This window comes from Gorilla gorilla, chromosome X, assembly GCF_029281585.2.
Source record: "Gorilla gorilla gorilla isolate KB3781 chromosome X, NHGRI_mGorGor1-v2.1_pri, whole genome shotgun sequence".
In the NCBI taxonomy this organism is placed as follows: Eukaryota; Metazoa; Chordata; class Mammalia; order Primates; family Hominidae; genus Gorilla; species Gorilla gorilla.
Genome location: NC_073247.2, coordinates 55,540,854 through 55,553,077, shown reverse-complemented (window position 1 = coordinate 55,553,077; position 12,224 = coordinate 55,540,854). Strand labels below are relative to the sequence as shown.

General features: G+C 46.7%; 1 protein-coding gene across 3 annotated transcripts in view; it reads left to right on the top strand.

Annotated features, from left to right (window-relative positions):
- The window catches only part of DIPK2B (divergent protein kinase domain 2B), a 52,472-nt gene that overhangs the window by 34,839 nt on the left and 5,409 nt on the right, over positions 1-12,224 (top strand). Inside the window, exons 3-4 of one of the 3 annotated variants that reach the window (XM_019019849.3) lie at positions 8,324-8,497; positions 11,809-12,097. In XM_019019849.3, the coding sequence (XP_018875394.1) occupies positions 8,324-8,497; positions 11,809-12,097 (463 nt within the window). Of the gene's footprint in view, positions 1-1,971; positions 4,711-8,323; positions 8,498-11,808; positions 12,098-12,224 lie in introns of those variants that run through there. The other 2 variants (XM_055376777.2, XM_063703296.1) reach the window with 2 other exon arrangements.

The window sequence follows — 12,224 nt, the reverse complement described above, 5'->3', positions numbered from 1 at the left end:
CCAAATCAAAATCCCAAAAGGGAATCAGAATAATTGGCTTAACTCTTTACCAACAGCTCATTAGGTAGAGCCTTTCACACCAGGTACCCCCTATCCATCAAAGATGGCCTTGCCCTGCTGCCCTAAGCAAGTGGCCGTGGAAGGGGAAGCTTCAGCTATAAGGGGACATAGGGCATGGAGAGTACCATGGCTCTTTATGGAAGGCACGTCTAGCACATGGCAGTGACAATGATACGTACTAATGTACTGAATGCAGAGGACGTGCCTCTCACCAGGCCAAGGCTTTTGCATGCGTGTTCTGTGAGGCTTGTAAACCGAGTTTGTGCAGAAATTCCAAAGAGAGAGCTGGAGAAGCAGCAGTAGAGAACTCCAGCAGTGTCTCTGGTTCTTTTTACCATGCTAAAACGGACTATTTTAGCATGGTAAATAGCTATGTATTGTCACACAATGGATAGCTTGACAGTATCTTCACTGACCCAATATAGGACGTCTAAAAATGGAGGTGTCTAGGATGCCAGCTCTCCTTTGGTTCTTGTCACCCCAAGTTGCAGCATGGGGCTAGTGGCCAGTGGGAGTCAGTACATGGCCCTTAGACAGTCAATTACTTTCCAACTGCCACCTGCCACTCCTGATTCTTCTTTCTGCTCAATCCCGCCTTGGAGTGGGCTCCAAGATGTGTTGTGATGTGAGGAGTCAGTAACCCCATCTCTCCTTCAAGCAGCTATGATTTCCTCCTGAGAGATTCATTCGAGCGGTTTTGAAGATTGTCTGGTTTTCTGGAGCACCCCTATTACAGTGTGCATATCCCCTTTTTAAAGGTTAACTTTGGGCTTTTACCAGCCAAACCCTTCTGGGGAAAGATGATAGCCATCTGAGGAGTGATGGGGAAGCCATTACCAACTGTCTTTACCATCAAGAATGCACAGTCATTTTTATTTGTGTCTAAACTAAAGAAAGAAGTCTGCCCAGGGACTTCTCCCAAAGCTCCTGAGATGGAAATGCTGAATTGCATCTCAGTTTCTTATGTCCCTTGCTTCCCTTCTGTTCCCTAGGCTTGGCTGATAACAAGAACAGCCCATGATATCTGTCTAAATCCAGAGTTCTAAGCCTCCATCAGACCTACCTTTCCAGAATTTCTAGGTGGGGACCTAGGAATCTGTATGTTTATAGCATTCTGAAGGCCAGGATTGTCAGCCAAGTTTGGGACACACTGTGCGATTCTGAAATCAAGGGCTTGTCCCCCCATCTTTCTCCCTATTAAATCAGTGTAATACCTTACTGGAATCTGGGTATGAAAGCAAGCTTGGACACCAATAAGGAGCATTGGAATGACCGTGGCTCACTGCAGTCTTGAACTCCTGGGCTCAAGTGACCCTTCTGCCCCAGTCTCCTGAGTAGCTGTGACTACAGGCATGTGCCACTACACCCAGCTAACTTTTAATTTTTTTTAATGTTATTATTATACTTTTAGTTCTGGGGTACATGTGCAGAAAGTGCAGTTTTGTTACATAGGTATACACGTGCCATGTTGGTTTGCTGCACCCATCAACCTGTCACCTACATTAGGTATTTCTCCTAATGCTATCCCTCCCCTAGCCTCCCAACCCCCGACAGGCCCCTGGCCCTTGTGCGTGATATTCCCCTCCCTGTGTCCGTGTATTCTCATTGTTCACCTCCCACTTATGAGTGAGAACATGCGGTGTTTGGTTTTTTGTTCTTGTGTTAGTTTGCTGAGAATTATGGTTTCCAGCTTCATCCATGTGAGCCACCACACCTGGCCAGGAGCATGATCTTTAACAAGCCACTTCCTTCCTGGTCCTTATTCCCATCTGGAACATGGGAGTATTTCACTAGATCACTGGATAATGCTATCTGTCATTTGCATTTACCAGCCAGAGCTGTGAAAATTAATGTCACATTTTCCACAAATCTTTTGAAGCCTTTTTTTAATCAATCATTTTAAATTTTCAGGACTGCCACCAGGGCCAGAGAGAACTAAAGTTCCTGTGTATGCTGAGATAACACCAGTGAAAAAGCCTGGCATGGGGCCCAGCACTGAGAACTTCCAGAAAGTGTTAGCCTTCTCCTAACTGTGTTATACCAACCACATTTTCAAATAGTAATCACTAAAGAGGCTTCTGCATCAAACCTTCACATGCAGCTCCCATGCCACCCTCCAGAATTCACCAACACACAGGCCCACCAGCAACAGGCTACCTTTGCACAATATTCTCTGATGACAACTCCAAAGCCCCGGCTCTTTCCACCTCACTGTGGTCCCCTAGATGGGGCTGTTGCTAAGCCCACCCCAATCCAGATGTGATCCCCCTGTGATCTACTTCTGGCAAGATTCTCAGTCTGGACAGGTCTTCCCCATGAGATAGAACCTGATAAGGAGCTAGGGCAATTCTGACAACATTACCAAAGGTCCACATAACTTCTAAATTTTGGTCTGGTCTGAAGGAAAACCTGTTCTTGCCCTAGTGATGGATGAACTCTCTTATCTCTAGCTTCTAGAGGGAAAAAAAAAGCATACCTCTTTTACTTTTTAAGTACCTCCATCAGAGTCATGAAATCACCTGTCAAGACTATTTATCTTTTATGTTTCCATTCTGGTAAGAACCCTTTAAATGAGGACACTGCTGATTGCTGGTGATGTTTTCTGAGCAAACACTCGGGGGTATGGATGAAAGCCAATCGCAGGTCAAATGACTCCTTGGGGAAGTTACTTCTCCTCTATTCAGATTTCACTAAAAGCTTCCAAGATGAAAGCAAATCTAGATTTCGGTCTTCGTTGCTGTCCATTTTTGTAATGAACGAGTGTTTTTCCTTTAGCTAGTGTATCAGGCAGGGTTCTACCAGAGAAACAGAACCAGTAGGAGATACATATACATGTCCAGATTTATTTCAAAGAATTGATTTACATGATTGTAGGGATTGGCAAGTCCAAAATCCATATGGTAGGCCTGCAATCTGTAAACCTTTGGGCAGGAGCTGATGCTGTAATTTGCAGATAGAATTCCTTGTTCCTTAAAAAAATGTTTTGTTCTTAAGGGCTTTGAATGATTGGATCAGGCCTACCCGGATTACCTAGATAATCTCTTTTACTTAAAGTAAACTGATTGTAGGTGCTAATCACATCTATGAAATGTCTTCACAGCAACACCTAGATTAGCATTCAATTGAATAACTGGGAAATACAGCCTAGCCAAGTTGACACATAAAATTAACCATCACAGCAACATGTCTGCTAAATTTTATCAACCGTCTTCAGACTGTTAAGGATTGTGGTAGAGAACTGTGACAGCCACTCTCAGCATCACCCTGAACCAAAGGCCCCTATCAAGTAACAATATAGCCAAGCAAAATTCCAGTCAATAGAGACATTGACTGGTTGGCTGGCTTCCCAAGGGATAGCACCAGACAAGAAATGCAAGGATGAGGAAACCAGGCACAGGAGGGAGAGGGGCAACAGAGGTCCAGGGTTTGGTTACCTTTTTATTTTTCACTGGGAGGTGGTAAGTTAGCCCTGTTGCCCGTGTATGCAGATGGGAGAAGTGATTTAGAAACTCCAAAGCAATTGGTAATCCCCAAAATGGGTGTATCTGGTTTGAAATGAAACCTTATTTTATCGGAAATGGTTGGTTTCCCAATTCTGTTTGCCATTGGCCAATATAATTGTGGGTTTGCACATGGCCAGCACATGCCAAACAGAAGTAGACAAAGGTCTCACTCTGTAAGTGGGACCTTGGGGAGGAGCTGCCTCCATCATAAAGGGAGGGGTTAGTACAAATGGTCTCTTAAGCCTGTTCCTGCTATAGTTATAGAGGTGGCTCAGAACCTTCTCAGCAAATATAGCAGTTATCTATTGTTGTGTATTAAACCATTTCAACACATAGTGGCTTAAAACAACAATCATTTATTTTGCTTATGAATATGCAACTTGAGCAGGGCTTGGTGGGAAAGGCTCACCAAGCTCCACATGGCATCAGCTGGGGTGGTTCTATAGGGCATAGAGTTTCCACTTCCGAGATGGCTCAATCACATGGCTGGCAAATTGGGGCTGGCTGTCAGGAACCCAGCTGTGGTGAGTGGGGGATCTTGGTTTTTTTCTCCACGTATGGCTCTCCATGTGGCCTGGGCTTCCTTACAGCATGGTGGTTAGGTACAAAAGCAAGCATCCAAAGACAGAATTAAGTAGAAGCTGTATCACCTTTTAAGACCTAGGCTTAATGTTTTTGCATCTTCACTCCTGCACCGTCCTATCCACCAAAAGTGAGTCACCAAAGCCAGTCCATATTCCACGGGAGGGAAATGAGACTCTATCCCTTGATGGCAGAAGTGACAAAGAGTTTACAAACGTGTTTTAAAATCACCTCAGCAAACAATATTCCTGTTGTCCACTCTCACATTGAGTACTATCTCTGACACCTCCTTTCTTCTCACCAACAGTCCCCAACCATTCAGCTTATCACCAAGACTTGTATATTCTGCTACCAACAAATATCTTCAAATCTTTGCATTCTCTCATCTCACAGTCAATCACTGCGTCTTCCTAACTGGCCTTCCTGCCTCCACTCTTTCTTCCTGTGATATTTAGGATTAAGTTCAGTTGCATGTGACAACAAATCCAAGTAACAGTGGCTTAAACAAGATCAAAATACACTTTTATTCTTTGCAACAGGTTCTCACTCTGTTGCCCAGGCTGCAGTACAGTACCACGATCATGGCTCACTGCAACCTCCACCTCCTGTTCTCAAGTGATCCTCCTACCTCAGCCTCCTAAGTAGCTGGGACTACAGGCATGCACCGCCATGTCTGGCTAGTTTTTGTATTTTCTGTAGAGGTGGGCTTTTGCCATGTCACCCAGGCTGGTCTCGAACTCCTGTACTCAAGGGATCTGCCTACCTCGACCTCCTAAAGTGCTGGGATAACAGGCATGGGCATCCGTGCCTGGCCAAAATACACTTTTTAAAAAACATAAAAGAAACTGATACATAGCTGTCGAAGGCCAATATAGTGGCTCCATGATTGTCAGGGATCCAGGCTACTTTTATTCTGCTGCTTCACAGCCCTTAGTGTGCCCTGGTCCAAGATGGCTGCCTGAGCACCACCCATCACATCCATATTCCAGCCAGGAAGAAAAGAGTGAAGAAAGCTACATCCTCTCCCTTTAAGGACTCTTCCCAGAAATTTTTACTTATATCTCATTGACTGGTACCTAGTCACATTATCACACCTAGCTGCAAAGGAAGCTGGGAATGAAATCTTTATTTGGGGAGGCCATATGCCTACCTAAAACACAGGGGCTGATAACTAGCAGTATTGGCCACACTTCTCTGAATCTATTGTCCACATAACAACCCAGAATCACTTTCCTAAAATGTATAGCTGAGCATAAAATGCGTATCTGCTTAAAGCCTTCAGTTGTCCCCTATCCCTTCTAGATAAAATCAAAATTCCTTAAAATGACTTCATCTGTCTTCCATTCTGGGATTCCTCCTGTTCACTCTCACTTCTAGCTTCAAAAAGCCCTAACCCCCTGTAGTTTCTAGCACATTCTCTCTCCTGTCAAGATTTTTGTATATACTGTTCCCTCTGCATAAAATACTCTTCCACCCTCTTTGCAGGTTCAGGCTTCAGCTTAAACCTCACTATCTTTCAAGAAATCTTTTAGTGTCTGTATTAGTCTATTCTCAAACTGCTGTAAAGAACTACCTGAGGCTCATGCCTGTAATCCCAGCACTTTGGGAGGCTGAGGTGGGTGGTTCACCTGAGGTCAGGAGTTCAAAACCAGTCTGGCCAAGATGGTGAAATCCAGTCTCTACTAAAAATATAAAAAAATTAGCCAGGCATGGCGGTGCATGCCTGTAATCCCAGCTACTTGGGAGGCTGAACCAAGAGAATGGCTTGAACCTGGGAGCCGGAGGTTGCAGTGAGCTGATATTGCACCATTACATTCCAGCCTGGGGGACAAGAGTGAAACTTTGTCTCATAAAAAAAAAAGATCTACCTGAGACTGGGTAATTTATGAAGAAAAGAGGTTTAATTGGCTCACAGTTCTTCAGGTTGTACAGGAAGCATGGCTGGGGAGGCCTCAGGAAACTTACAATCATGGCAGAAGGCAAAGAGGAAGGATGAAAACTCACTCCTTATCACAAGAACAATAAGGGGGAAATCTGCTCCCATGATCCAATCACCTCCCACCAGGCCCCACCTCCAACACTGGGGATTATAATTCCACGTGAGATTTGGGCAGGGACACAGATCCAAACCATATCAGGGTCCCACAAAAATGTTTTGATTTCTTTCAAAATCAGAAGAAAAAAGCAAACTTTTAATTCCAAGAAAATGTTTGAATGTATAATTTTAATATATTTGTCTTCATATCAATGCAGTTGTAAAATATAATTTGTAATATTTTTCATGGAGGAAGGGGCCTGTGAAAGCAAGGGTACAAAGGGCCCATGAAAGTTGTAATGTGGCCCTCCTCCTGTTGGCTCCAATAGCTCATTGCAGTCGTAGCCCTTCCTGCACCACATCTTAATTGCTGGGCACCTGATGGTCTCTCCCAGCTGAGAGACACCCCGGAGGGCAGGTCCTGTTTTGTTCCCTTTGTGTCCACAAATACAGTCTGAATACAGCCTGGTGCTAACTGCAGGGTTATATGATGTGATCTTATTCCCAGTAAAGATAAGGGTGCAGGTCCTGCCTGGCTCCCTTATCTTTATTTACCTTTATCTATCCTTACCTACCTCTCACCCGGTGTACTGTCTTGGTTCTAATGCTAGGTATATGTGACTTGGAGCGACTGACTTAATCTCTCTACATCTCAGTATTACCATCTGAAAAGTGGAGCAATAATAAGTTCTTGTGAAGTAAATGAAAGAATACACTACCTATGAAGGGCTTAGAGCAGCTCCTGTTGTGTAGTAAGCACTCAATAATTATTACGTATTATTGTTGTTGTTGCTCTGGTCAATTAGTGTCCTATCTCTCCCAGAGATACCTTCATTTAAGAACTGGCTCTTGGAGAAGAGAAAAAATTACTTATCCCCACCCCCGCCCCCTGCTCCCCAATGATCATCTCTAATGGTGGGATTTCAGGCTGTGTAGGAGAAGATGATCAGAAGCAGAGGCCTTCTCATAGCCTCAAATCATTTTCTATGGCCTCCACCTGGGTAGTTTATGGAGAGGGGGGCAGGGCAGGGCCTATTACGGGGAAAAGGCACAGATATTAGAGTCTAACCCATTGGGTTCAAATCCTGAATCCAATTTTTCCAACCATTACCTACACTCTGCATTCCAATTCCTTGGCTGCACAATGAGGTTCATAATAGCACCTACTTCGTGGAGGGTCTGAGAGGATTCAATGAGGTACCAAATGTGAATTAACATCTATTAATTTACTTGATCCTCATGACCTCTTAGTGTCCTCCTCACTTTAAACTGGAACCGGAGGTACAGAGAGACTAAGTAACTTGTCCAAGGTCACACAGTTGGTAGTTGTGGAAGCGGGTAAAATTCTGGCAGGCTGGCCTCAGGGCCTTGTTCTTAACTCTATTTTTTTTTATCAGGAGGTTCATTCTCTTCTTTGTTCAGCATGGGGAAAAAGGTGTAGGGGCTGGCTAGAAAGTCATGAGAGAAAAAAAAAAGCCTAGGTTCGTATCTCCAAGTCTTATCCCAAGAACACAGTGGTGGATATAAAAACGCTCAAGTGTAGCCTCATAGTTGTGATATCCAAGTCAGATGGCAGAAGGAATCGAAAGAGCCCATGGCAGGGAATGAATTCAGCTTGGGATCAGCCTTCTTTCCAAGGGCAGGGTGGGGGTGCAATGGTGGGTAGAGACACAGGTAATGCAAAACTCAGATGGCCAGCTGAGGGGTGGAGAAAGGTGGAGTCCGCCTTCTCTCCCCTTCTTCCTCTCCCCTGCCCTGCCCTCAGCCTGCCCAGTGCCCTCCTGCCGTGCTGCCCAAGAGAGCTCATTCCCTTCTCTGTTCCCGGGGTCTCTGTGGCCCCGCCCCGAGTGTAGCCTGTGGTGGGGGAGGGGGCCTCCCACCCCGCCCCCCAAAAGTGCTCTGGCCCCTCTTCCCAGCCACAGGGGTCTGCCCCCTGCTCCGCCTGGGCAGAGCTACCCAACACCTCCCACCCCCCAATCCCCACTCCTGCAGGTCTTTTCCCCACGCCCCACCTGGCCCCCCAACCTCAAGATCTCCCTCACCCCCAACAGCAGGATCTGCCCTTTCCCCCTCCTGCTAACCCCCCACAAGAGCTTAGCGCCCCGCCCCCGTCTTCTCCCGCCTCTCTCCCACCTGCGCGTAGGGCCTGGCCAGCCCGCTCCTGCGCTGCCCTTCGCAGCGACTCCTGGATCGCGTGGTCAGGCGCTATGCAGAGGTGGCCGACGCCGGCAGCATCTTCATGGACCACTTCACCGATCGTGACAAGCTGCGCCTGCTCTACACGCTGGCTGTCAACTCGCATCCCATCCTCCTACAGGTACGCAGCGACCTGGCAAGCCCTCTAGGTTGGGGGTCAGTCTTGGACTCCCAGAAGCCGCCCTGGATTGAGCTCTCTCCCTCCTTTTACTGCATGTCTTGGGCCACTAGCCCGTGTTAGGACCTTTCTGGCATGTGTTGGCTTCTGCAGTGTGAAAGTGCTGTGGCTGCTGTAGAGGAAACAGGTGTGGGAGCCCAGAGCTGGGAGGGGGATGGGGATAGGAGGGAACAGTAGCCACCTTCACTGCCTGAGTAGCCTTGAAGGGCTTTGTGAAGGAGGCCGACTTTGACCTGTGCCTCAAAGATTGGTCAGATGGGGCCGAGCTCAGGAAGTGGAGAAATAGCCAAAGAATGACCCACCCAGAGAGGTACCTTGCATCTGTGCTTGGAAAGGAGAGGAAAACAAAGGAAGTAACTCCTAAATGTCCATACACAGGGGAATGGTCAAATAAATGAAGATGCATTAAGGGCCTGGAGATACACTGGTCAACAAGACAAGTATGGTGTCTCCTGCCTTCATGCAGCTTCCAGTCCAGTGGTAGAGACAGACACTTAACATGGAAACAAACACCCATAAAATATGTGGAGCCCAATCACTCCGACTGACCCCTGACCTCAAGGGTAAGGACACAGGGGTCACATAAAGGACACAAAGGGAACTAGAAATTGGGAGAGAGGAGCTGGAAAAGGAGGGGGAGTAGAGTGAGAAAGAGGGAAGAAGAGGAAGGCGAGGAGGAGAAGGAGGAAGAAGAGGACTAAGAAAAGGAAGAGGAAGGAAGGCGGGAGAGGAGGAGAGGGAAAGGAAGGAGGAGAAGAGAAGGAATAGGAGGGGGAAAAGGTGCAGGTAGGGGAGGAAGAAGCCACAGCAAAGACAGTTAATAAACACCGGCCAAAGGCATGATGATTGAATACATAATAACAGCTCTCATTCACTGAGCACCTGCTATGTGCCAGGCATTTGGCTGAAGGTTTGATATTATCTCATTTAATGCTCACAGCCACCCCCTGAGAATATTATTATTGTCCCCTTTTCCAGATGAGATTCAGTGGAGTTCTGAGATGTGAAGTGACTTGGCCCAAGTCACTTTTAGCCAACGTCAGCAATAGAACCCAAATGCAGAGCCATCTGCCTGCCCTCAAAGGCCACACTCTTCCCACTAAAACCTGCCTGGCGACATTGGCCTTTGAAATACTAGAGGAGGAAAAGGAATTGCGAGAGCATGGGGCTGGGACTCAGCCCTGGGCTCTGCCCAGGAAGGGCAAGGCATGGAACCCGGGAATGGCTGTGTGGCCGCACCTGTAGACAACGACAGTAGGCCCAGGACTTCCCTCTGCGGTACACAGTAAGAAAGGTCCCCTCTGGGCCAGGTGCTGTGGCTCACACCTGTAATCCCAACACTTTGGGAGGCTGAGGTGGGCGGGTCACCTGAGGTCAGGAGTTCGAGACCAGCCTGGCCAACATGATGAAGCCCAGTCTCTACTAAAAAATACAAAAAAAAATTAGCCAGGCACAGTGGGACGCAACTGTAATCTCAGCTACTCAGGAGGCTGAGGCAGGAGAATCGCTTGAACCCGGGAGGTGGAGGTTGCAGTGAGCCAAGATCACACCACTGCACTCCAGCCTGGGCAAGAGAGCAAGACTCTGTCTAAAAAAAAAAAAAAAAAAAGATGTCCCCTTTAGGCAGGGGAAACTCAAATGGGCACGGGTTCTTCACAATGCAGTATGTGGGTTAAAATGGGCAGAGGACTGCAAAAAACCATCAGAGATGGGGATGACTTTATTTTTTAAAGAAGGAAAACAAGGAATAAAGTGCTGATATAGCCATTCTAGATATAGCTGCTTTAAGAAATAGTCAAGAAAAGGTTAGCCAGGATTCCTCCCCACTTTTCATCTACAAATCCACAGGTTTGGACCTCTTACAAGGAGGCAGAGGAGACAGGTCGGGGCTTCATGCTTCCCTAGGCCAGTTTTAGGCTGTCTGGAAGGTTCCAGTTAGTTGGGGAACATCTGTACGATGTATATAGCTACCCCAGCCAGACAGATTCACCCACGGCTGGCAGGAGAGGGGCTTAAGGCCAGTACAGTAGTTCCCAAAACTTCAGTCACCCACAGACCACCCTTATGATTTTTGCCCTGTCCGAGAACAAGGTACCTGTACTGTTTTATTTTTATATAAATATAAATATATATATATATATATATATTTTTTTTTTTTTTGAGACAGAGTCACGCTCTGTCGCCCAGGCTGGAATGCAGTGGCACGATCTCGGCTCACTGCAGCCTCCACCTCCTGGGTTCAAGCGATTCTCCTGCCTCAGCCTCCAGAGTAGCTGGGATTACAGACATGCGCCATCACTCCTGGCTGATCTTTGCACTTTTAGTAGAGACAAGGTTATGCCATGTTGGCCAGGCTGGCTTCAAACTGCTGTCCTCAAGTGATCCACCTGCGTCGGCCTCCCAAAGTGCTGGGATTACAGGCGTGAGCCACTGTACCCAGCCACTGTTATTTTTTAAAATATTTTTCTTTAGTAGCCAGGCATGGTGGCACGTGCCTGAAGTCCTAGCTGCTCAGGAGACTGAGGTGAGAGAATTGCTTGAGCCTAGGAGTTTGAGGCTGCAGTGAACTATGATCATGCCACTGCACTCCAGCTTGGGCGGCAGAGCAAAACCTTGTCTCTTAAAAAAAAAAAGTTTTGCTTTAAATCAGACTTAAGTTGATCCTCTATTATTTTTCCCATAGCCTCTTCCTAAGCAGTGATATCTGTGAAATCTCAAATAATCCTATTTGTTTCAACTATGCAACTCTTAAACATATTTCCCTGAATCCCCGATGCTATCTAAAATTGTGGCAAGTCCATTAACATTCTCATACCCTGCTTGGAGGAACTCTGTTGAAATGCACTCTACTACAAAGAAATGAGAGCAGCCTCCTTTTCTGAATCTTCCCATCAGTAATATAATTAAAAAATGGGGAAGGGGAGGGATGGGGTATTGCCATGTTCCAAGAGGTATAAAAAAGTTTGAGAGACACTTCGCTGATGTGTTTTGAGATGCTGATCTTTCTGTACTTGCAGTGAGGGACAGAGATAGAGAGATGATAGATGATAGATAGATATAGGTAGATAGAGACAGATAGAGATAGAGATAGATAGATGATAGAGATAGATGATAGATATAGATGATTGATATAGATAGATAGATAGATAGATAGATAGATAGATAGATAGATAGAGAGATAGATAGAGATAATAGACAGATAGAGAGCTGTCACCAGATTTTTCTCTCTAATCCTCCTCCTTCTGGCTTGGCAGATCTTCCCTGGGGCTGAGGGATGGCCGCTGCCCAAGTACCTGGGCTCCTGTGGCAGATTCCTCATCAGCGCCAGCACCAGACCGCTGCAGGAGTTCTATGATGCACCCCCAGATCAGGCAGCCGACCTTGCCTACCAGCTCCTGGGTGTCCTGGAGTCTTTGAGGAGCAACGATTTGAACTATTTCTTCTACTTCACCCACATTGATGCAGGCATGTTCGGCGTCTTTAACAACGGGCATCTGTTCATCCGGGATGCCAGTGCAGTGGGCGTCATCGACAAGCAGGAAGGTACTCAGCATGGGCCTGGCTGAGCAGCTGTCAGAGGGAAAGTCAGGGTGACAGGAGCTAGGGAGGGGTGGCCAGGGGTCACGCTATTGGGCCTTTCCCATCTCTGCATGTCATAGTGAGAGCCACT